At 40.3% G+C, this 27,093-nt stretch overlaps 1 protein-coding gene across 1 annotated transcript; it reads right to left on the reverse strand.

Annotated features, from left to right (window-relative positions):
- Positions 1 to 1,922: 1,922 nt before the first annotated feature.
- LOC124620171 (E3 ubiquitin-protein ligase sina-like) lies at positions 1,923 to 11,101 on the reverse strand. Its single transcript, XM_047146841.1, has 2 exons — positions 10,863 to 11,101; positions 1,923 to 2,319 (listed from the first exon to the last, which is right to left on the reverse strand). The coding sequence occupies exons 1-2, from the start codon at positions 11,099 to 11,101 to the stop codon at positions 1,923 to 1,925; spliced, it is 636 nt and encodes a 211-aa protein (XP_047002797.1).
- Positions 11,102 to 27,093: the final 15,992 nt, after the last annotated feature.

A 27,093-nucleotide genomic window follows, 5' to 3' on the forward strand; every position in this document is an offset into this window, starting at 1 on the left:
CTTAGTAAGGTTACTAAAAGCCCTTGACTGTAACTAAGTATACAAAATTTCTCCTAAAAAGACCGAAATTTTGGCACTTACCATGAACCACGCCAAGTAAGATAGCAATTATCAAGCATTAGCACTGATCAAATTCTTACTTACATCTAGATTGTGGTATTACTGAAACATTTAGTAAAGAATTAATAGGGAACTGCAAATAATAATTCCATAGTTTTGGAACAAAAGATTGTTTTATGGAAGTGAATGCACAACTCTTAAAAGAAATGAAACAGAGGCCGTATAAAACTTTCTTAAATTTTTTTCAAGTGACTTCAGATAGCAGTAACGTACTTCGTGAAATGGACGACACAGCGTTTTATTGCTACTATGGGCTACGGTATTAGAGCAGCTTTTCTGTACGAAAAGTATCAATATCACACATTTAAAATATTTCATATATGGAGAACCACATATTACACAAAATTTTCGTTGTTTTCCTACATAGAAAGGCAATAAATACTTCAATACAGTAATGGATATTCCCCTTAGATCAAGTGATAAGAGATTACTAGAGTTCTGCGTCATGCCTTTCCTTTCCTACGATGGCGGTGGCGGTGTACGCAATGCAGGATAGAAAGAGATATTGATATAAACCAAGAAATAAAGTTATGTAACTGACTGACTGCGCGAGGCAAATAGAATCTGACGTCACTGCACCGTAAGAAAAGGAAATACTCGTTACTGCTGAAAGGCCAAGGTCATTGCTACGCTTTGAACTCAAGCTGACCTTGCACATGAAAACTAAAACTAATCATAGATTTATGACCTCTGTTTTATTTGCTTACCCTTTACGCGCCCGTGTAATGCTTCCTAAAACAAAATTGTTTTTGTCGATGGAAATTGCGGATCGGAGTGTTACATAAGTCAGTGTGTTTCACTATCTGATAAATCGTGTTAATCCTTTACTTGTGGTAAATGTTCGAACGAAGACTTAATTCGCTGTAAACGTTTGAGCTTGTACGATGTAGATGAATTATAAAAAAAAGATTCACACTCGACGCAATGCTGAAGTGACCGATAAAGTACAGAATAAATCTTATCCTTATACATTTTTTCTAACAGCTGAATATTCGCACCCTGAAATTCCCTACTACTTGATACTGGTGCAATGATATGTACAAATGAGCAGTCGACAAAAGTTTTATGGGTATAGCACCACGTCATAATGTAGACAACTACTGCTGCTGGTGGAAAAACCAACGTTTCGGCCACGATTGCAGCGGCCTCCCCCTGGGTCATTACCAGTAGTTTTTTACATTATGACGCTGTACTATACCCAGAAAACTATGTCGACCGACTCTGGCCGCGTAAGCCTACGCAATTAAATGAGTATTCCGCATTGTCAGTGTGTAATGGTTTCGCTCTAAACACTTTCTTACATATTTGAGATATTTATGGCTTAGTCCAAACACTTTTAATGACTAATGGGTTGGTGCCCTTATCAACCACGGCAATGTACACACCAAATCTTGCTCCGAAATCATGTTACGTTAGCCGATGATGAGTATACAATGGATACCATATTTCTAGAAATTGACCACGAGGTCGCAATCGTGTGCGCTGATGAACTGACGTATTTCTGATCCAAGTAACTTGTCGATGAGAAAGTATTTCCCAGGTTTCGCTAGAAATCGAGGAGCGAAATTTCATTTAAAACGAGGATTTATTTACTTTGTTCTGTTATTAAATGGAGACTTACACTGTCGCGTAAGGCATTACGTAGATTATTATAATCTGAATTGTCATACAGTTTAAATTTAACTTTTTATTTTGTGTGTTATAAGTAATAATGTAAGTGAATTTTAATAAAACAAGTAAGCTTTAAATTAAATACGGAAGTTTGAGAACATACATAAGAACAAACATGACTTTATTAAAACCTAGACTAGCAGTTTCTTGATGGTGCCGGAGTAGGACACCTCACTGGGCTGATCGACCTGACTCACGTAGAAGAGGCAGCCGCCCGCGGCCGCCAGATCCTGCACCTGCTGGCTGTAGTCCGTCACGTGTCCTTTGTAGAAGGGACCGTCTGGATCAAGCCGCACCTTGAAGCGGTAGCGAGGTTTCGCAGCGCGCAAGCCCTGTGCTACGTGGCCGACGTGGACGTAATGCGACGTGAAATCAGCCTCTGGGACAGATTCTGCGCGCACCACGAACAGGGCCATGTCGAACTCTAAGACTGTTATGGAAGAATCCCCGACCCTGAAGGCTCCATCCGATGCCGCGACCAGCTCGTCTCGGTGCTCGTAGCGGACGTGCTGCTCCACGGCTGCCCGACTGCCCAGCCAGGGGCAGGAGTTGCATGGGGGCTTAATTAAATAAAAGATTGAAAATATTTTTAGTAGCTGTAGCTGTATGTCCGATTACGTAAGTCTCGTAATCGGCTGGCCCTGACTAGTATTATTACGCAATCTGACTGCAAAGAACAATGTAAGAAAATTTCCGTAAACACAGTTAATTAATTAAGTCCCCAGCAACTATAAAACCTACAAAATCCAAGCACAAATGTAACTGTTCTGTATGTGGGAGTGTGACTCAACATCCACACCTGGCACGGTTCTTTTCCAACAAGACAAGAATTTTGATACCAATTATACTGACGTGACAAAAGAAATTTAGAAAAACTATAATTACGCAAAAAAATCACAATTACACTCTAATCCAAGAACACAAGCCAGATGCTTTGTTGACTGAACCTGTAGTGACACATTATTTCAGATACACAACTAATAAAGGAACATTATAAATTTTACCTTCATATATATTGACGAAATGCACTCATTACAATAACATCTGCTATCTCTCCCATCAAATAACTGCATAAGACATGGAACTATACTCTTTACTACAACATCTTGCTCCAACTTCACAACAACCACGAGCTCTCGACAAAACTGTCCTCTACGATCTCTTCACAAGCACTGACTGCCACGAGCTCTCTACTAGCACTGTCCAGTCCGATCTCATAACAACCACTGACTGCCACGAACTCTAAACAGGCACTGTCTGCTACGAACTCCCAACAAGCACTGTGGAGGCGGCTTAATAGTACTCTTTGGCGCAATCTCTGGCGCAGTGGCACAGTGCAGCCACCTTTCATATGCCCCTCCTCCACAGGCCAGAATTTGATGGTATTTTTGCCAGCATTGGTGGTGAAAATACCACCAAATTCGTCCACAAAAATACAGACAAAAACAAAAGATAATATTAATACCTAAATATCACATAATTAGTTAAAAATTTTGGCTTTGCACTGACCTTTCACTAACCTAATATATGAAATACAGAAGGCAATACAAATTATTTTCATACATGTGACTTTACATAATAGTTTACACAATATACAAAAAATCAGTTTATACAAATGTTCACATAAAATGCTTTCAATGATTAGTTTATACAAAAAAGAACACCAACAGGTAACATCTTTTCAGTAGAAGCAGTCCATCAGTTGCACCCAGTAAAGTTTAGCAGGTACACCCAGCAACAAGTCACACTAGTTCAGTAGAAGCAGTTCATCAGTGGCACCCAGCAATATTGAGCAGGTGCAGACACCAACAAGTGACATCATTTCAGTAGAAGCAGTCCATCAGTTGCACTCAGTAATGTTGAGTAGGTGCAGACACCAACAAGTGACATCATTTCAGTAAAAACAGTTCATCAGTTGCACCCAGCAATGTTGAGCAGGTGCAGACACCAACAAGTGATACCATTTCAGTAAAAACAGTCCATCTGTGGCACCCAGCAATGTTGAGCAGGTGCAGACAGCAACAAGTGACATTATTTCAGTAGAAGCAGTTCCATCTGTGGCACCCAGTAAAGTTCAAGAGGTACACACGGCAACAAGTCACATTAGTTCAGTAGAAACAGTTCATCAGTTGCACCCAGCAATGTTGAGTAGGTGCAGACACCAACAAGTGACATCGTTTCAGTAAAAACAGTTCATCAGTTGCACCTAGCAATGTTGAGCAGGTGCAGACACCAACAAGTGACACCATTTCAGTAGGAGTAGTCCATCAGTTGCACCCAGCAATGTTGAGCAGGTGCAAACAGCAACAAGTGACTTCATTTCAGTAGAAACAGTTCATCAGTTGCACCCAGCAATGTTGAGTGCAGGTGCAGACACCAACAAATGACACCATTTCAGTAGGAGTAGTCCATCAGTTGCACCCAGCAATGTTGAGCGCAGGTGCAGACAGCAAGAAGTAACATCATTTCAGTAGAAACAGTTCGATAAAATTCACTAGCACTGATCACACTGTTCATCAGCAGAAATTAAACACGACCAAATGTCATACATATTGAAAAGTGCAGGTAACAGTTCAGAATATTTATCTTCACTAATCAGACAGTTCAGGCATGAACAATAGTTTGAATGCACATACAGATGCTTTTACAGTAACATACAAATCATAACAAACACACAAATGATATCAGATAATTGTCCTATTAACTATTACAATACACAAATACCAGTAAACCTATAATATTTATGGGTGTCAGTGCAAGCCACTACAAACAAATAAAATAATATTTAGGAGATAGGTGGGTAGGATTAGGAAAGGAAAACACACAAAACACACTCACTCATCTTTCATCCACATTAAGTACTACTGTGTAATTGAATAGTGTTAACTGTGTAAATGTAATTCTGTCAAAATCTGATGTTCATCATGTGTATCAACTAGTACTGGCAGCAATGTATAACAGTCAATAATAGTTAGTCAACGTCATAGTCATCATGTCAAGACCAATGTTTGCCAAGCCAGATCAAAACGTACTGTTGTTGAACAACTGTCAGTGAGCCAAGATATGCAATTACTTCCTCTCTCCAAAAAAAAAGTATATACTGCTTAGTTATTTAACAAAGTGTGTGTATAGACCATCTTCCTGCTATTTTAGTGTTCTAGTCTGCTCTCTTCATCCTCTTTGTTCCATAAGACCAACAAAAAAAAATATGCTCCTCACTTACTTTACCTCTTATACACCAAAACTCCAATAATCATACCTCAATAATACCTCTTCAATACGTCTTATCATTAATATCATTTACCTTACCTCTTGTCCACAAAAACTCCAATAATCATATCTCAATAATACGTCGATAAATATAAACCTCAGCACCAATATCATTTCACTTCCATAACAACTCAACTTCATATAATCTCTATACCTCAATAATACGTCGATAAATATAAACCTCAGCACCAATATCATATCACTTCCATCACAACTCTTTCCTCTAGTCAGTCTCCTCGAACAAGTACAGATAAAATCCTAATGCAACTTCAAGTCAGCATCCCATACAATCCGAAGACACATTGTCAACACACAACCTCTGTGTAATCCATCTGACCCAAATTTTCTACTCATTATAAATTATAAGATACATTTTGGTTCCTTGTCCATCATTAAATAAAAGAAATGCATACCTGACCTCTAACAGACTTAGTTCGAATAACTCTCAGTAATTAAGTACGATTACGGAGTGTGAATGATCATAATATTTCACAGTGTGTACACCACTTCAAGAATTATGGCAGACAGAAGCAAACATGTGGAGTATTTCTTGTGTCAAGTGTCACTTCCTATTTCAATTGCTCACGAAAAATGCAGTGTAATAACTGTCAATGGTCTAAACCTAGTATTGGTATGTCATGTCGTTAGCTTCCTTCCTATTAGCATAAATGTATACAGCTTCCATAAAACCTCAGCTCATGTGACTTCTATGACTTTCTTGTACTAATGTCGTTCGTCGAATGATAGCAGTTAATTTTTTTTATCTTAAAAATGTAAGACACTGAGCGTAAGCAAAACTTGCAATAGCGAGTAAATATACCAGTAAGAACAGAATGTCAACAAGTGGATGCAGCACAATTCCTACAACGAGGCTCTGCCAAGCGAACAATCTATAATTAATCCAATAGTGTGACCTAAACTCTATGTTTGTACACTGTACAACAGCATTTCTATACACCAAATTAAAGAGCAGTTATGGCAACAAAACAGAAATATGTAAATATGCAATCCATACAAAAAGCAGCAAACATATATCTTACATAATAAACAGGTCATTAGCATCATATCAGCATAAGCAAATAAATATTCATATGTCATCTTAATAAGCAAACATGAAGGCACAAGCAGATAAATCACAAAGTATAACTCACATAACTAAACTCATCAGCACAATAAATCAGGTTACAATTATAATTCAAATAAATAAGCACAGCAGGCACATAACTAAAAAACAAAATGACATCAGTGAAAAAGCAGTGTAGCCAAGCGATGTATAATATATACAAGTCACAACCCAGTTCATTAATCAATAATTGTCAAAATCAGTAAATGTATACAAGCACGTCGCTTCACAAGTAAATCCATAGAACATGAAATTAGCGCAAAGTATGAATCACGTAATCGCGAGCAGCAAATTACGTCTAAAGTACGTACCTAAGTGGAAATTTGTTACCTGAAAATAAACTCAATTAATAGTTACCTTTTTTTTTTTAGTTAATTAGTTTCTTCTTCGAAATTACATTCTTCCTGAAAATTTCTCGATAGCAGGTCGTCTTAACGTCGGACACGCACAGAATTTACCTGAAGGTCTTAAATACTTTATACACCGTATCCTGCAAAATACTGAATGTTAATAACACAATTCAACAAGTCCTTATAGCTTTATACAGAATTTAGTCGGAGAAATTAGACTGTGTATTTGTTTACGGCTGTCAGTGCATTCGCACTGAGCGCTCGATCAGCTGTAGGCGCGTGACGTAGGAAGCAATTGTTTGCGGTCAACGACTGCCTTGTGCGGCGCGCAGACTTCACTGTTGCTTTGAGTATGTGCCGCCGCCAAAACACAGCGCGGTATCCTTGTACTCTCCGCATGTTTACATGTAGCTGTTAGTTTCTCACAAGTATGTCATTCCACAAAAATTTTAACGTTTGATATATGATGTATTCCTTTAGAGCGTCGAGATTTAAGAGTTTCTACTTCAACAGTGTTATCATGTATAATTTTGCGAATTCTGTATGGACCGTTATAAAGCAGAAAAAATTTGCGACATAAGCCTTTTCCTTTATGAGACAAACGGTGGGACTTAATTAATACCTTCTGACCAACTGACAAATTTTTTAAACGACCAGGACGTTTCGCCGATTTCTTTCTTCTAGCAGCCGCGGATGCAATATTTCGTAGAGCCATGTTCACAACTTCAGAATGCCGTAGTTTCCGTGAAGGTGGAAAAGGAACTATTTCAGAAATGCGATTTGTCGGTGCTTTATTTTTTAATATCAATAGAGGCGGTAAAGAAGTTGAATCATTAGGGAGTTCATTCAGAATGTTTTGAAAAATATGAAGATACTGATCCCAAGTTCTGTGATTCTGATGACAATAAAGACGGCACAATTTATTGATTTCCTTCATCCATCTCTCTGAAGCGTTAGATTGAGGGTGAAAAAGTGAAATGAAGATTGGTTTAATTTTACGACGGTGTAGAGTACGAAGCCAAATTTTAGAACGAAACTGTGATCCATTATCTGATATAACCTTATCAACGTGACCAACTTCTTTAAGAAAATGTTTGATGAAAGCATTAGATACTAAACGAGCTGTTGCTTTGCGTAAAGGCGTAAAACATACATATTTTGATGTCAGTTCCACTGCTACGAAAATGTACGCAAAACCATTAGTAGAACGAACCACTGGACCAAACAAATCGACTGCAGCCATCTCCTTTAATTTCGCTGGAATGATGGGAAACAACGGTGCTCTGTGAGAAATCGTTGGAGGCTTAGCCATTTGACATAATTTACATTTGGCAAGAACAGATCGAATACGTTTTTCCATATTACTGAAGTAACAATTTTCTCGTAATTTATGAAAGCATTTTCGGGGACCAAAGTGTGCATAACTGAAATGCGTATACCAAATCAATTTATTGACCCACTCATCAGGAATACAAACTAACCAAACGGAGTTGTCGACCGATTTTCGTTTACAAAGAATGTCAATGCGAACTGAATAGCATCTAGTTTCTCTGGATCAGGAAGAATACCTTCAGTCGAAATAATGTGACCGATAATTTCGCCTGAGAACGACCAAATTCAGATTTTTCCAAGTTTACTGTAATGCCAACTCTTGCAAAGATACGTAATAATGAGTCCAAAATTTTGTTGTGCTCACTCCAAGAACGTTTAACAATAAGAATGTCGTCAACATATGAAATAAATTTGTCACGAAGATAAACAGGTAACATTTCGTTTAGACGACGAATGAATGCTGCAGAAAATACAGTAAGCCCAAACGGTAATTTCCAAAGTCACTTTTGGGTACAATTAGTCATATTCGGTTATTGTTTACTTACTCACTAGATAGATTGATAGTCGAAGAGTTGGTTTGACAGATGCAAAGAATAGTAAAAGAGTAGGCAGCGGTACAGAAAACTAAAAGAGAAATAGCACCACTACAGCTCGGGGCCCTATGCTCGCTACCGCACATATTCACTTTAGAGTAGTGAATCCCCTGAGGACTTTAATAGCCGCACATAATTTCTAGTTTGTGACTTAATGGCAACTTTGGCGGAAGTGCGTACATAAATTGATCTAACCATGAACATGGATGTATGTCGTTCTTCGAATTGCGAAATATCTTAATTTTCCGAACAGTTAAGAAGTGTTTATAGTCAATGTTTGCACCTCGTGGCGACAAAGACCTACCGCGTCTGTCCCAGTCCCAATGTCGATTATTGTTAAATTCACGCGCCTCGCGCTCTCTTACTGCCTCTCGTAAATGAAATAAATTACTTTCTTCATACCCTTCTGCTAAACTAACACTTGTCAATTTATCTGAGATCATCTCAACTCTTTCCGATGAGTCACTTAATTGTCCTTTCTGTTTATTTACGTCTTCCGTAAGTGTCGCGACTCGGGTTTCGGTATTGTCACATTTAGTAGTTAAGTGTTCACACTGTTGCGTTAAGTTATTTATTCTGTCATTTGGAACGGATTCCTCGATTCTTTCAATTATTTCTTCCTTGTCTTGTGCACGTTGTAAATTTAACTCTGAAAATTTCTGTACTATCACGCGATCTCTTTCTTCCTGTTCTCTGTCCTGTTCCTCTTGTCTAATTTCTGATGAAATTAAACTATTATTGTGAGAATTCAAAATCGGTTGTACTTCTTCTCTAATTTCTTTCTTTAATTCGTCATTCGTGTATTTGAAAAATGTCCCTGTTCGTGAGCCTAACTGAGTTTCCATTGTTCCCCTATCAGTTTCTAATTCAGATCGTGACTGTGATCCCACTGCTTTCATCTCGGCTTTATTTGTTCCTATTTCTGTTTCAATTGTTCCTATTTTTGAGCATAACCGTGTTGTCATTGCTTGCATCTCAGTTCTAATTTCAGATCGTAATGAGTCTAACTGCGTTTCCATTTGTGATCCCAGATTTAGTATAGCACCCATCAACTGCTTTATCTCTTCTGTCGTTAATCTCGTAATCTGTGAATTTTCTGATTGAGAAACATTTTGAACTGTTACCGGACTATTTTCCTTGCTTATTACATTGTTTTCCACTTCATTATCCATCATACTGTTTTCCTCTGTTGGCGAGTTCGCCATGTCAACAATTTCGTCATTCTCACTATTCATCATTTTTCCCTTTTTCATCGATCGCGTAATCATTTGCAAAACATACAAAAGATTCGTCACTGTACGAAAATCACACACAATGACCCCCTATCTCCAACAATACTATTCACACGCAATGTCTCCCTCAAACACGATCAATCGAACAATTGAAATAATTGCACAAGATTGTCAAACGCGTATACAAGGCAATAAAAATTAAATTTTGAAAAATACCATTAGAAGAATGCCAATTACCAAATCTACACACTCAATACAGACTACAATCACTAAACTACAAATTGCTACAGCAATACTACAGTCTACAATTTTCACAATCAGAAGAATCCAAGGGACGATCCGAAGCAGCGGTCGCCACGTGCATGGGGGCTTAATTAAATAAATTTGAAAATACTTTTAATTTTAGTATGTCCGATTACGTAGTCTCGTAATCGGTTGGCCCTGACTAGTATTATTACGCAATCTGACTGCAAAGAACAATGTAAGAAAATTTCCGTAAACACAGTTAATTAATTAAGTCCCCAGCAACTATAAAACCTACAAAATCCAAGCACAAATGTAACTGTTCTGTATGTGGGAGTGTGACTCAACATCCACACCTGGCACGGTTCTTTTCCAACAAGACAAGAATTTTGATACCAATTATACTGACGTGACAAAAGAAATTTAGAAAAACTATAATTACGCAAAAAAATCACAATTACACTCTAATCCAAGAACACAAGCCAGATGCTTTGTTGACTGAACCTGTAGTGACACATTATTTCAGATACACAACTAATAAAGGAACATTATAAATTTTACCTTCATATATATTGACGAAATGCACTCATTACAATAACATCTGCTATCTCTCCCATCAAATAACTGCATAAGACATGGAACTATACTCTTTACTACAACATCTTGCTCCAACTTCACAACAACCACGAGCTCTCGACAAAACTGTCCTCTACGATCTCTTCACAAGCACTGACTGCCACGAGCTCTCTACTAGCACTGTCCAGTCCGATCTCATAACAAGCACTGACTGCCACGAACTCTTAACAACCACTGACTGCCACGAACTCTAAACAGGCACTGTCTGCTACGAACTCCCAACAAGCACTGTGGAGGCGGCTTAATAGTACTCTTTGGCGCAATCTCTGGCGCAGTGGCACAGTGCAGCCACCTTTCAGAGTACAGCAGCGGACATTCCGCGGCGGTGGCGTTAGGCCTGAAGGCGCACGTCTCCTCGTGACGTCGCTTCGTCTTCAGCGGGAGCAGCTCGGGGCAGCCATCCTCGCTGTACTCGCAAGGGGTGCGCACAACTTCGGCCAGGTGTTCCATGGAAAGAGAGCGCAGCTTCTGCCGCAGCGTTGCTCGGCACGTGGGACACTTCGAGAGTTTTTCGAAGCACTCTTGGCACATCAGGTGTTCGAACTTACATCTGAAAATGGGTTGTGTCAGCGTTCCCCAACATACCTGACACGTAAGCATCTCCATCAAAGTTTTGGTCTGGTCGTTCATCGGATAGTATTTGGTGCGTAAAATGAAGCCAAAATTGCTGGAAAGAAACAAATATTTAATCGATAAACAAACACACACACACACGGTTCAAATGGCTCTGAGCACTATGGGACTTAACATCTGAGGTCATCAGTCCGCTAGAACTTAGAACTGCTTAAACCTAACTACCCTATGGACATCACACACATCCATGCCCGAGGCAGGATTCGAACCTGCGACCGTAACGGTCACGCAGTTCGAGCCTGTAGCGCCCCCCCCCCCCCCCCACACACACACACACACACACAGAAATGGGTAACAAGAGAACACTAGGCGTACTCTAAGTCGTGAGCCATATCGAAAAAGTGAAGGACCGACATACTCATGTACCGACAGACTACCAACCAACCGACAAATTTGTCGTGTGTAGCCGCTTTGACTGACGAACTGAAGTGCCTTGTCGGGACGGCAGGACCACCCGACAGACTACCCCTCACCACACCGCCTAACTGTGCCGTGTTTAGCGCTGCCGTGAAAACCTCCCGAGAAACGTTCGTCTTTTGGCACTGCGCGCGGGATTAAATTGTGTCCTAATATACATGGCAGGATGACAGGCGGACGAAACTACAGGGACAGAGTTTCTGGAGAAATTTAACGACTGCAGACGCTTATGGGACGCGCCGTGCGAGGAACATAGCAATATACAAGCAAGAAACGAAACCTTTTTTAAATAAATGCAGAAACATTCCTGTGGCACATAAAATTAAAGTACGGAGATCTTCCGTATTTCCTTTTGTTTAGATTTTATTTCTGATACGTATCGGAAATAAACCGAAATATCGATACCCGGAGGACGTTAATTCGTAAAATACACTTGCTCCTTTGGTATTGGAAGTCATCAGTGAAACAACACCTCTGCTATGAAGACTGGAGTGTGGTATTTTTTTTACAGGTTTAACAGTTGCTAAATACTTAGTTTTTACGTATTTGCTGAATTTCTTACATGATATGCACTATCGCCATGTACAGTCTTGTTCGAATTTGTGATTCTTGAACTCACGTATCATCCCTTATGCTACATACCTATGTGAATGAGAAACATTCACGTGAATGTATTTGTTTATTTTGCTTTAACATGCTTTATTAACTAAGTTAACCATAAATCACATCGCAGGTTTCGGGAATCATTTTAGTTAATAACTTTGCAGAAGCAACTGCACTGAATTTGAGGTCATATTAACTTCTGACAGTCGCTAGGAATCGCAGTATCCAATAGCTTCTACTCAGCTTACAGACTTCCTTTTCTTTAAGAATGGATTGATGTGCAGAAGCTGCGAAACGCATGATTCATCCAATCCTGGGTAATTACGTAAAATTATCGAATCAACTGCTCAACTAACAGAACATAGGGAATTTGTTTTTGTAGCATTAGCCACTTCTTTGACCACAGCTTTCTCTGCTTTTTTCGACCTTATTACCTCTAAAACAACCAAAGAAAATCAACGTTTATTTAAAACCAAGCGGGATGTGACAGAAGAACACGACGAACTTAAATCACAACACGGTGCTGCTGTAATCGCCGAGTGCAGTTCGTAGGAACGTGTGTAGGCTGCCACTAAATGGATCGGTAAGTCGATGTAAGTGTGCATGCCTACGGCCCTTGACTGATATTTTCTTCCTTTGTAAGTACATGCTGATAGTCCTGGAACAGTGAAGTCTACGCTTTGTAGTACCGTAGCACGCCATTCGCAGATGCTAAACAAAACGGTACAGCCAACTGATAGAGCAGAGTGTCGTACCGTTGTTTGTTCTCTGGAGTAAATGCAATGCATCAACGTCAAGCCAATCACGATTTCTTTAACTTCTGATGTGATTGACTACTTTAGCATTTTTTGTTCCGCATATATTCCACCTCAGCGATGTTCTGCGCCGCTGTTTTGGCTTTTCTAGCGCCGTGCTACTGCACTGAGACGTGGGGTAAATGTGCATCATGACGGAGGACGGGTACAGACGGTAAGTTATATGTTGTTCTAGTTGACATATCTTTATGACTAGCCATAGTTATTGTAAAATAGTAAATTTTGTAACTGGACATTCACACTTTATTTTCTAGGAATGAGTTAACTACCAGCGAGGAAAGGAATTTTGAAAAGTTGTAAATTTCGATCAAATTGTTTGGCCATGCTCTAGCTTTGAACTCTGCTGATGAGGCCTGGTTACGAGCGATCGTGGGAAGCCGAGTTAGTGGAACAATTTATTTTTATTATCTACAATGTAACGGAATGTTTTAGTTTCGGTCATGCGAAAAGCAAGCAACTACAATCATAGTAGTTAATGCTAGAGTGCCATCAAATAATTTTCGTAAAAAACCAGTTTGTTTGCAAGTAAAACAAATACATGAACTGACAATTTTTCATCTTATGCTCTTGTCTCCTTTGTTTCTTTGCTGTTTACAGCAGTTTTCTGTAACATGATATGTGGGTTGCAGTGACGTACCAATACGAATCCGTACAGTATGTGTGATAGTACAGGTGATAGACCCTGTAACATTACGTGATTGCCTTATCGTTTTAAATCATTCACTAATCGAGCAGTCGCTCGGCAACAGCTACAGTTAGCAAATAATGTTGCGAGAATGTAAAAGGTGAACGACCTGTGACGTAACTTGTTTATTGTCGAAGCGCCGTCAGAGATGCTGTGAGTTATTGACTTTGAAAACCGCGGCGCGAAATACGGACAGCAGAAGAACACTTTTTTACACTTTTTTTTGATGTACGAGATATTCTCGATGAACAGTTACTCATTCTTCTCTTGTCTCCTGTAACGTGTGTCGGACGCGCATGTCTTGCCGCCGTATTATTATTGTTAAAAATAATATTGTTCTAGTGTAAAGTAAATGTGTAATACTAAAAGTGCCTAGCAGTAGATTTATTGCGCGACGTGTATGTGAAAACGTCAAAGGAATTGTTTTCATTACGAGAAGTGCCAGTCAAAATTGGCATCCATGTTAAATCCTTCATTGCAGTGTAAGTTCGTCTACTAATTGCCATAAATTCAGATTTAAATGGAACTGGTGTATGGACTATTTATTTAATATAGAAGCTATGTCTCACTCCTTCATGAAGTTATTTAATTTTCTTTATGTTTCTGCCAAATAGAGAGTTCACAGTCACGAATTCTTTCGTCGAAATCGGACGGAAGTTGTATGCGGCGAAATATTTTCTCCGCGCCATATTCTATTGGTAAATGCATGATAAACTACGGTCCCTTAGGAAATTCATGTTGAGGTATCCAAAAATAATTATATTTTGAATAGGCATTTACTCTCTTCCGCAATGCAACTTCCGACTGATCAGACGATCCAACAAGAAACAGCCGCACACGGTCGGCGTTCGCAAGTATGTTTCCACCGCTGATTATAGCTATATGTTACAGCACAAAAGTAAACATATTGTTATAATTAGCGGCTACGAACGGGGACATTTATAACTATGTTTATGTATACACATTACGTAAACATATCGTTATAACCCACAGGAATTACTCGCGTGTGCGGACCTTTCCCTTTCTGATTTTGCTGCGTAAGTACGTCTATGCTAGTGAGAAAGAGCATTCGTCGATCTCTACGTTGAGGTATTAATGATATGGTCTGACACCTCATACTAAGGAAAGAAGTTACAAAGAAGTCGGCTCCTGACAAGCATACAGACGATAATGGAAAACTGATGATTCTAAACTGACAAATTCGGCTACGCTAGAGATCAGTGTTGGGATAAGCTAGATTCTACGAACTTCCACCATGTTTGAATAACTGTGGGTCGGCAGCTCCTGTTTATCAGTACAACGAGAAACGAGCCAAAGCTGCAAATTTCACTTTTATTCTCTCGATGACCACTTTCATGCCAGGACCAATTTACAGATCATCGTAACAGTCAAATGTGCTGTTTCCAAATATGCAAAAACTATGTCAAAAATGTGCAAACAGTTATAGCGTATCTTCAGTTATTCTAAGTGCAGTTATGGCGAACTAAGTTCTTTTAGTTTAAAGTCACCAATGTCGACACCTAAATATTGAGGTTTCCACCCCGTTTATCATCACACTACATGATTTACTTATTCGTGCAGTACGTCTACAAGTACAGAACTGAATATGTTGACTTTCTGAAATTGGATAATTTTTTGAACATTACCATTTATTCTGTTACTGAGAATGTTCTTGGACTGATTACTAGTGCCATCTGCAAAGATAACTAGTACTGCATCTTGTCTATTAAACGGAAGATGATTTACGTACGAGGAACAACAGTACACTTAAAAGTGCGTCTTATCCAACCATCTCGGGATATGCACGTAGACGGAAGTTCCTAGTGCCACGAATATTCCTATTAATGCCTTCAAACATCAATCCATAGTACTAAATTTTAATTAGGAAAATAAAAGTAACTATAAAAAAGCGCAATGTATCTATAATCCGTTCATCATAAGAATAAACCTGATGTAAACATTGCACTGTGTTCTTCCGCGTTTGCTGGAACCTCACTGGATTTCCGTTTCAAGCGGAGCTCCAACCAAGCTGTCTTCAAAAGTACGATAAGAAGGGTACGTTTTTTGCTGTGCCTTACACGCCCATCGACTTACCGATAATACGGGACAACAGCTTTACCAGCGCATTTAACTTTGACAGCACTGGCCGTTCAGCTGGTACAGCTAGCCTGCAGTGAAGTGGCCAGCTGCAGTTCACACGAAGAAAGAAAAAAATAAAAGGACGAGCAGAGGAGCAATACAGCTTCGAACGTCATTTAATTTTTAAGCAGAATAAAATAATGCACTGCAAATCTCCGACAACACGCTCCTTAGACGACTAAACGAAAACCTGCAACACGTTACCGTTTTTAGCTAACGGACTATTGCAATTAAAAACAAGAATGATGAAAATTCCTGACGTAACCATTGGGTAGTTTTTGTGCATAAGCTGTGTGTAACGAAGAGTATTGAAGGATTTCACCGTATAGTTAAATATTGAAGCCACTGAAGGTATTACACTCACAAGGGGAGGCCGCCAATTGTGAAATTCAGATTTGATTCATACTGCGCATAATAAAAGCTCATGGCCAGAGGTGTAATGTGGCAAAGCACCTAGATGCACTTCTCAGCCGTTGTCGAGAAAATCGACAGTTAAAAGAAACCGTTTCGGTGAAATACTCTCTACGATTAATAATTTTCTACAGTGTCGTGGCGCAGCGGTAAGCGCTCGGGTTCGTAATCCGAAGGTCGCTGGATCGAATCTCGCGCTATGAATTTTTTTTTTATTATTAGTTTTTTGTAATTCAAACATTAAGGAATTGCTTATGCATGTTGGTGAAGGCGGATCGCTCTCCAATTGTACCGCCTCCATTTTTGCGTTTGTTTAACATGGTTTAGCAAAGCTCTCACGTCCGCACTGATTTTCGACGATGTTATAAGTTGCGTTAGGGACCGCATCTACCTTCTTTTGAAGTTAGCAGGCAACTACGCTGTCATGCTGCGGCTCGTTTCGGCCCATTCAACATCTGTCCAAGTGTAACGAGCGAGTAACGGATTTATATTTCATACTTGCCACAGCAAATTTGTGTTCGTGGGGTCTCTATTCTAATTCGAATGTTTGACTTACGCTATACGTATTCGTTTAGGAATATCGTTTCTACGTCTTCCGTTAACTATACGTGGTTAACATTATGAAGACAATAACATTTGTGAAATACAACTTTATTTGCGGAAAACATAATGATGTTCGATCTCGCCTATTTTTCCACGACAAACGACTTTCAACAACTGATTATATGCATAATTGTTGCAACTGATTGCCGGGAATTTATATATATATATATATATATATATATATATATATATATATATATATATATATATATATATATATAAATAATCAGTGCGGACGTGAGAGCTTTGGTACACCCTGTTAAACAAGCTGAAAAATGGAGGCGGTACAATTGGAGAGCGATCCGCCTTCACCAAGATGCATAAGCAATTCATTAATAGTTTTTATATATATATATATATATATATATATATATATATATATATATATATGAATTACAAAAACTAATAAAAAAATTGCATGGCGCGAGATTCGATCCGGCGACTTTCGGATTACGAACCCGATCGCTTACCGCTGCGCCACGACGCTGTAGAAAATTGTTACTCGTAGGGAGTATTTCACGCAACGGTTTCTTTTAACTGTCGATTTTCTCGACAACGGCTGAGAAGTGCATCTTGGTGCTTTGCCACATTACACCTCTGGCCATGAGCTTTTATTATGCGCAGTATGAATCGAATCTGAATTTCACAATTGGCGGCCTCCCCTTGTCAGTCGTCTGGCAATATCTTAGCCCCTTCCTTATCCGAATCCGAAAAATACATTTCAGTTTTGGAAGTGTGAACTGCTACGTCGATAACGAGCCACCAACAACAGAATCCACGAAGCAAGGCGCAGCATTCTCTTTTATGACGAGTAGTTCTCTATCCCGCCAGCGTTCGGCAGTGACGTGTGAAAAGGCTGCGTGCGTTAGTTCCAGTACGTCTGGCGGCTTAACAGTCTTACTTCTGGGGCCAAATCCCACCGCTTGGCTCCAGATCAGTTTTGTTGGGTTCATATTTTAATGGTACAGTAGAAAATGTATAAATGCAGCAATTTTATGATGCTGCCCGATGCTGTGAAAATGTTTTCCATGTTTCTGCGATACTTATCTACCTCTGTGGTATAAAACGATGGGCATAGTCCAAATAAAGTCCATTGGGTTTTCATTTTTGCCTTGAAAATTAAATTATGCTTTAATTTAAACAACTTTTATGAACAGTCTTTCATAAAACATCGATAACTAAGAAGTTTTATTTGAAATGGAAACGAATTCCACGTCCGGTATGTAATTGGAAGCAAGAAGACGTGCATTAGTCACAAAAAAATGAGTTTTATAATACCTAGATCTCATTGTTTCAGATTGACCAGGAAAAAATGATACTAAGGTGATTTGAACCAACGAACGAATAACGGCATTTGGTCATATCCTATGATGCTACCAACTGCGTTACACGTTTAATACGAGCAAATTGGTCAACTGCAGTGTAACTTTGGTAAAACGTAAAAGCAGATTATCTCCGTAAATTTATGCAAAACATTAAGAACAGCCTATTTCTCGGCACTTTTTAACAGTGTTCCACGCGCCTGTTTCACTACGGAACAGAAAGCAGCTTCAGCCATTTTTATTCTGTGCATTAACAGGGAGACACTCCTAGCTCAACGCTGCAGCCGCTGTGACTACACGATTTTTTAAAATAAGAGCTATGTAGCTAAAGATTAAGAAAAACGTTGATAACTTAGTACATTTGAGTATCAAAGTTTCATTTAACGTACATTTTAAGATATCTAATACATAAGTAGGACCTACTTCCAAGGACGTGTGCTTCGGCTTCTGACGAATCAATGCCTTTGTATTTGTTTACATCAGGTTTGTTCTTATGATTAACGGATTATACATGCATCTCATGACAATCTCTTACCGCAGACAAATTCTGACACGCAACACAATCCAAATCATTGCTCCCTCAGTGGATCGCCGTCTCTACTAGACATCGTTCTCGTAAATACACGAACTATCACATCAAACAATGAACTATTATAAACAATACCCCCCCCCCCCCAACGAATATCTACATAAAAAGCAGACTAGATGCTGTCTGAACACTGCGTCACACTTTAAAGGTTGATGGTTGGCTTTATCATATCCAGAAACTCATTTTGCCTATGTTACACACGAGTTACTGGGAAATTTTCACTTCTGAATTTTCATTTATGAATACAACGGTGTGAACGTCTAAATCTGCTTTCCATACTTAAATTCGTGGACCTAATTCGTTTAACGTCATAATCGAATAAGCTTTATTAAAGGGAGCTGATTGCGTCCGTTGCTTCTTAAATGATTCCTAAATTGACTTATTTCATGGTATGATCAGTCGGAAGCAACACATGCATTGAGAGTTTTGAAGTCAGCGTATACACCCACTGCACACGGACACAGTTTCTTACTAAAATATATTCTACGTGTTTTGAAATTCAGTATTCGCGATGTACACGGATGATTTAACAACTTTGGTTTATAAGATATATTCCTGCTTTTACATCCCTTTTTGTAGCTAAAATATCTCAAACCTCTGCCTGTTTTAAACATCGGCTTTCTACTCCTGTTCACATAACCACGTCTAGTTTCGGATACTTATGCCGCTCGTAAACGTCTATTCAACCGCGTCACTGCCTTCTTCGCTGCTTCAGATTATTAAAAGTTACACTGGGTATTTAGAGCAAAATATACATCACGCAGTTTTACGAAGTAGGGTAGGAGGAAGACTTATTGACGGATGCAGTGACAGAACGTAGGGGATGCACAACTGGTTTTAAAAATATGATAAACATGACAAAGCAAACCAGAGAAGTACGCGGCACTTTTACTCTGAAAACACAAACACATCCCAAATTTGACTCATCCACTCACACGTAACAAAGTGTTAACTCACCAGTACAAATGACAGATGTGTAGGATGGGAGAGTAACATATACTGTCGCAGCGCAGGCCAAACAGTTAATTGACACACTTCGTCAACGGCCGCCTAGACGGCTGAATTTCTAAGCTCTTCAGCACCGAAGATAAACCCGTGCGGAAAGTTATATGCAGTCGGCAGCTACACAGGATCTGTAATAATAATTCTTATAATGTACGCAACGACCATGGGGATCCGTCCAAAGATTGCCATTTGCTTAAGACATTGCGCAACACTATTGTATTATCTACGATTAACAGCTCTGAATTACTTTTCCTTCAAGCCGACTTGATAAGTATTGCCACGCTAGAGTAGTACTTAGACATACTTCGAATGATAGTTGCGAATTTAATATCCTTAGCGGACGTTTCGTGGAGTTCTATCTAAAAATCGTACTAGACAGTTCGACCTTTTAAAAAAAAACATATTTATGTTACGTGCCGCTTCATATATCTGCTGAGCTTTTCCTGTAGATTAATTAGTGTGATAACTTCAACAATAAACTGCTACATGGTAATAAAAGTAAATACTGGGATTCCTTCTGTTGTTTCTGCCTGTTATCTTAAATTAAATTACACTTACGCTACCTGTCTTCAAAGTAAGCAGCTTTTATCTTTTGGCAATAGTCACAACTGAAATGCACTGCAGCGTTGCAATATATATTATCTGTTGAAGGGAGAGACACTTTCTTTGGGGCTTGTCGTGAGGTATACTATTCCTAGAGACCTGACTTGAAATCTTAAAATAATGTACCTGTATGTTTCTGTCTGACTAATGACAATTTTGTAATAGATTCCTGGAGGTCAATTTTCACTTAACTGCAATTTACCTTTATGTAGGGGAACCACAAATATATATAGCAGAGTTATGCAGTATCTTGTTTCTTACTGAAACATGTTCAGTCAACGTACTAGTGTAGCTTAGCTTCCTACCTTGTTGAAGCAAATTCCAAATTGAGTTACCATCCGAGCCTTAGAGATACAACACCCACAAATTTACATCTACATCTACGTGGCTACTTTGCAGATCACACGTAATGGTCTGGCAGAGGGTTCATTGAACACCTTCACACAAATTCTCTGTTACTCCGTTCTCGAACAACGCCAAGAAAAAATGGACAGCCGAATCTGTCCATTTCCATGTGAGTTCTGAGTTCCCCTATTTTATTATTTAAACTTAAGTAATGGCAATTCTCCCACCTTGGAAGCATAATAACACATCACGGATGGAGGAAACAGGACATAAGAAGCATATTAGCACACGTAGAGAGATCGTACTTGGGCGGCAGGTGTGTGCAAGTATCATACATCGGCCATAATGTGAGGAAGAACTTGCTGACAATGCATGCTGTATGGTAATAAATCATGGACAGGGAGAAAACCGAAAAAGAAGGAAATCAAAGAGTTTCAGATGCGGTGCTATGGAAACATGTTGAAAATTAGGTTGACTTATAAGATAGGGAATGAGGAGGATCTCGGTAGAATCGGCGGATACAAGGACTTACAGAAAGCACTGTCATGAAGAAGGCAGCGTGATACATCATGGGTTAGTAAAACAGGGGATAACATCCATGGTACTAGAGGGAGCAACAGAGGCTGAGGCAGAGACTGGAATACATAGCGAGAGTCCACTTCAGTCAAGTTCTTCTGCCGTGACAAAAGTTGACGGACTCCCAATAGATTCTCCTTTGTTACTCTTTACAGTAATTATCAGTAACTCTACTGACGAGAAGCCCAACAACTTGTAGATAAAAGCCTATTTAAGCTTCACTCTTTATACAAGGAATCACTCTCAATGTGTTCTACAGACAAGCTCTTAATATTAACATTCAAGAAGCCTTAATGTCGTTGACCTTCTTGTCTGTCAGACGTTCGCGTCATCGCCATTCTCTGGAGCAGGGTACGGCACAGACATCTCTTTCCTGCAGCTGTAGGTGACGCCAAGCGCTGCTCGACAAAAATGGGCACCGCGTGAGGCTCAAAACAAATATGTCAGATAGAAAGAGAACATAATGGTTCAAATGGCTCTGAGCACTATGGGACTCAACTGCTGTGGTCATAAGTCCCCTAGAACTTAGAACTACTTAAACCTAACTAACCTAAGGACGTAACACAACACCCAGTCATCACGAGGCAGAGAAAATCCCTGACCCCGCCGGGAATCGAACCCGGGAACCCGGGCGTGGGAAGCGAGAACGCTACCGCACGACCACGAGATGCGGGCGAAAGAGAATATAATAACAGCATCAAAATGTAATCTAAAGGCCGGCCGTTGTGGCTTAGCGGTTCTAGGCGCTTCAGTCCGGAACCGCGCGATCGCTACGGTCGCAGGTTCGAATCCTTCCTCGGGCATGGATGTGTGTGATTTCCTTAGGTTAGTTACGTTTAAGTAATTCTAAATTCTACGGGACTGATGACCTGAGACGTTAAGTCCCATAGTGCTCAGAGCCATTTGAACCATTTTTTGTAATCTAATGGTTCAAATGGCTCTGAGCACTATGGGACTTAACAGCTGTGGTCATCAGTCCCCTAGAACTTAGAACTACTTAAACATAACTAACCTAAGGACATCACACACATCCATGCCCGAGGCAGGATTCGAACCTGCGACCGTAGCAGTCGCGCGGTTCCGGACTGCGCGCCTAGAACCGCGAGACCACCGCGGCCGGCATTTTGTAATCTAAAGAATATATGATTCCAACTAGGGATAAACTTAATTCTCAAGCATAACTTTCCACTAACGCGAACCTTGTCACGCTTGTACATTTATATGCCACTACAATAGGTGATTTTTCCACCAGTCCACTACATCCGTCAGAATTATTACTTGTAAAATCATGGAAGATGTTATACCCCCACAACATCCAACAAATAACTTAGGACATAGGGTGAAAGTGTTATTCAAAATAACAATTGATAGATAATCTACCAACTACATTACTCATTAGTGGGTCATAATTCTATATTTACATTACAATTGCTGCAGCTATATTATTTACTGCAGGTTGTGTGATTCTGTTATTATTCCACTTCTCTAGATTATGCTCTTGTTATTGATTATATGTGTTACTTTGACTTGCTAACATACCTACAACGGTGATTCATTGATGTCTATTTCTAATTGTTTACTACGTTGTGCAATACACTACACTACCTGCAGCGTCCCAGGCTTGTCAGCATTATGTACAGATCTACATTATCTGCCGTGCCCACCGAGCGAATCCCAGTGGACATGACCCTGGCACCGGGCTAGCCCAAGATCTTGAATTCGCTGCAGCTCTACAGTGTGGTCCACTGGTAGTGACCGGGCCGAATATCTCACGAAATAAGTATCAAACGAAAAAACTACAAAGAACGAAACTCGTCTAGCTTGAAGGAGGAAACCAGATGGCACTATGGTTGGCCCCTAGATGGCGCTGCCATAGGTCAAACGGATATCAACTGCGTTTTTTTTAAAATAGGAACCCCCATTTTTATTACATATTCGTGTAATACGTAAAGAAATATGAATGTTTTAGTTGACCACATTTTTCGCTTTGTAATAGATGGAGCTGTAATAGTCAGAAACGTGTAAGTACGTGGTATCACGTAGCATTCCGTCAGTGCGGACGGTATTTGCTTCGTGATACATTATCCGTGTTAAAATGGACAGTTTACCAATTGCGGAATAGGTCGATATCGTGTTGATGTATGGCTATTGTGATCAAAATTCCCAACGGGCGTGTGCTATGTATGCTGCTCGGTATCCTGGACGACATCATCCAAGTGTCCGGACCATTCGCCGGATAGTTACGTTATTTTAGGAAAGAGGAAGTATACAGCCACATGTAAAACGTCAACCACGACCTGCTACAAATGATGATGCCCAAATAGGTGTTTTAGCTGCTGTTGTGGCTGATCCGCACATCAGTAGCAGAAAAATTGCGCGAGAATCGGGAATCTAAAAAAAGTCGGTGTTGAGAATGCTACATCAACATCGATTGCACCCGTACCATATTTCTATGCACCAGGAATTGCATGGCGACGACTTTGAACGTCGTGTACAGTTATGCCACTAGGCACAAGAGAAATTACGAAACGATAGCAGATTTTTTGCACGCGTTCTATTTAGCGACGAAGCGTTATTCACCAACAGCGGTAATGTAAACCGGCATGATATGCACTATTGGGCGACGGAAAATTCACGATGGCTGCGACAAGTGGAATATCAGCGACCTTGCCGGGTGCGGCCTTATGGGAGGAAGGATGATTGGCCCACATTTTATTGATGGCAGTCTAAATGGTGCAATGTATGCTGATTTAGTACGTAATGTTCTACCGATGTTACTACAAGATGTTTCGCTGCATGACAGAATGGCGATGTACTTCCAACATGATGCATGTCCAGCACATAGCACGCGTGCGGTTGAAGCGGTATTGAATAGCATATTTCATAACAGGTGGATTGGTCGTCGAAGCACCATACCATGGCCCGCACGTTCACCGGACCTGACGTCCCCGGATTGCTTTCTGTGGGGAAAGTTGAAGGATATTTGCTATCGTGATCCACCGACAACGCCTGACAACATGCGTCAGCGCATTGTACATGTATCACATTCGAACAACCGAAATAATATGTGCAAACGTACCTGCGTTCTGTATTTTAATTTAAAAAACCTACCTGTTACCAACTGTTTGTCTGAAATTGTGAGCCGTATGTTTGTGACTATTACAGCGCCATCTATCACAAAGCGAAGAAAGTGGTCCAACTAAAACATTCATATTTCTTTATGTACTACACGAATATGTAATAAAAATGAGGGTTCCTATTTTAAAAAACGCAGTTGATATCCGTTTGACCTAAGGCAGCGCCACCTAGCGAGCCAACCATAGCGCCATCTGATTTCCCCCTTCAAGTTAGACAAGTTTCGTTTAGGACTTTACTTGAGATTTCGTTTGATAGTTCGTTTAGAATTTGGAATGCGTTCTGTTGCCTGACGGATGGTGCGTGTCGCGATTGGGTTGTGATACAACGTCATCGAAAAGGGAGTATTCGTACACCACATGGTCTGGAGTGCCTGTATGGCGCCGCAGTCACACGATGGTGCAGTCCGCATCCCGAACCTGAATAGATACACCGGATACGGTCCATGTCCAGTAAGGAACTGCAGCAATCCTCTGGTTGGTTTGAAATACCTGCGCTGCGATCCGTAGCACGGTGTGTGTGGCGCAGTCGTGTGCAAACCAAACGGGATCAGGCCTCCAGTAAGTCTTTACATCAATAACATGCCGGAGGCGTAGCGCATAGTCTGGTTGCACACTTATCACTGGATATGAAAATATGCGAGGTCCCCACACGGCATGCAGCCGCCATCTGCCGAGAGTTTGGTGCACTAGTGTTAGAGGCTTTGTATGTTTTCATATCCAGTGCCATGCTCTATACATCCGGCATGTTTATGATGTAAAGTCTTAGTGTAGGCCCGATCCCATTTGGTTTGCATTGGATTGCGCCACATGCCGTGGTAAGGGCTCAGCGCAGTGTTTTTAAAGCTTTGACGAGGGGCATTTGCCTGCTGGGATGTTTTATGCGCGGTATCCCGTGTACCAGTCGCTACCAAATATCAGCCAGTCCGAAGATACCTAAATAAATATCAAACGCGTATGTGGGAACAATAAAAGAATTTTAACCCTGTAACCGAGACTGCTTCTTCATACCATACATACAGGTTGCTTTGCCAACACCGTTATAAACTGGATAAATTTTCTCGCACGAATAGTCTACAACTGGGTACTGAAGTTATCGTTTCCACAATTACGCGACGCACATGTCGACACACCACTCGATTTAACATTTGTACTTCAGGTCACGCTCCGCTCTCTGATGAGAAAGCCAGGCTTCTATTATTGTACAACGGGGATACTCAGAATTCTCTCTTTCCACTGCCACCTGTCGCACGCCAAAGAAACAAATACAAAGCTAACGACGCACTATCGCTACATATATTGATATGCAGCTTATGCGACATTTGAGCATTTGTAGAGATGGACAGAATTATGATCGAGAAGATATCAAGAAGTCATTGGCGTAAGAGAGAGAATGAAGTGTGTTCAGGTTCCTGGGTGTTGATTGTGGTGCAATAATGAGACACCAGCCCCTAATCGCACCCAGCAACGCACAAGTGAAATTGAGACGATTAAGTTGTATTGGGGCAGCTGTGTAGAAAGAAATGGCGGAGGCTTTCTTAGATGGCTTGGAAAAAAAGTAAGGGCAGTAAATGGATGTGACTAACCCTAGATCCCGAATTACTCTCTCATCTATTTCAGGCTCTTTACGATTCTGCGGCGCCATCACGACGGTAATTTTTTTTCGATTTTGTCGTTTGACCACTGCCCGGACTCTTTGCTTGCTCATCAGGAGAAATGACGCGCAAGGCTTGTGCAATTACGCTGAAAGTGCTTTCGGTTCCGCGCAGACGGCCCAAGTTTGCCCAGGCAGAGTCAACATGCGGCCCACGATAATCGTATTTCGCCGGCGCCGGCGAGCATGCATTACAGCTTGGAGGCAAACCACGCAGTAACGCGGCAAACTTTCCTCTGCTGCAGCTATAATCGGCATTCCCTCAGTAATGTCAGGGAGTTTAGCTACCGCGGTTTGCCCGATGCTAAATGGAACAGACAACTTCCATGGTACTAGCGCGTACTGTGCCAGAGCAATGCGTTACGTTTCTTTGCGTCTGAAGCAGATACCTTTCTCTCACAGTCAAACAATTTATGATTATTTCTAGGAACATGTATAGCGTTCTGGACTACATTTCAGTTCTGTACCATAAACGTTAAATGTTCTAGCAGCGCTTTATACAGGGTGTAAATTTTAAGTTAACAAACCAGAATAACTCGAAAAATAAGCTTCGGAAGAAAAAAAGTGTAAATCCAAAGATGATTATTTTCGAGGGGGACATCCGCTGGTGCTAAAATTAGCCCGCCACCCCATCCCCACGGGGATTGGGTGGGAGGTAACTAAAACTTTCAAATGGGAACCCCCATTTCTTATTGCAGAATCAGATTCTACATAAAAAAACTACGTACATTGTGTCTTAAACATTTGTTTCCATTCTTGGTAGTCGGCGCTGTAATTCTAGAAAATCCATGTTCTCATTTTTGAGTGGGAAATGGTTACGGATAACTAAAAAATACTTATTTACTTCGTAAATTTTGATTCGCTAAAACTAGCTAGTCAGATGATTTGTTTGACAATTAAAGGTTGTGTGGCCTCATGACCACGAAACAAACAAAACTTATCCGAATCTGCGGAAAAAAATTACTACCGTATTTACGTCAACATTTGTA

Source organism: Schistocerca americana, chromosome 6, assembly GCF_021461395.2.
Source record: "Schistocerca americana isolate TAMUIC-IGC-003095 chromosome 6, iqSchAmer2.1, whole genome shotgun sequence".
Taxonomy (NCBI): domain Eukaryota; kingdom Metazoa; phylum Arthropoda; class Insecta; order Orthoptera; family Acrididae; genus Schistocerca; species Schistocerca americana.

What these genes read in the sequence shown, in the direction of transcription:
- LOC124620171 (XM_047146841.1), bottom strand. Translation starts at nt 11,101, where the DNA reads ATGTGCCAAGAGTGCTTCGAAAAACTCTCGAAGTGTCCCACGTGCCGA. An exon ending in CCGCTGCTGTACTCTGAAAG is followed by an intron (nt 2,320 to 10,862) that starts GTGGCTGCACTG and finishes CTGGCTGGGCAG; the next exon opens with TCGGGCAGCCGTGGAGCAGC.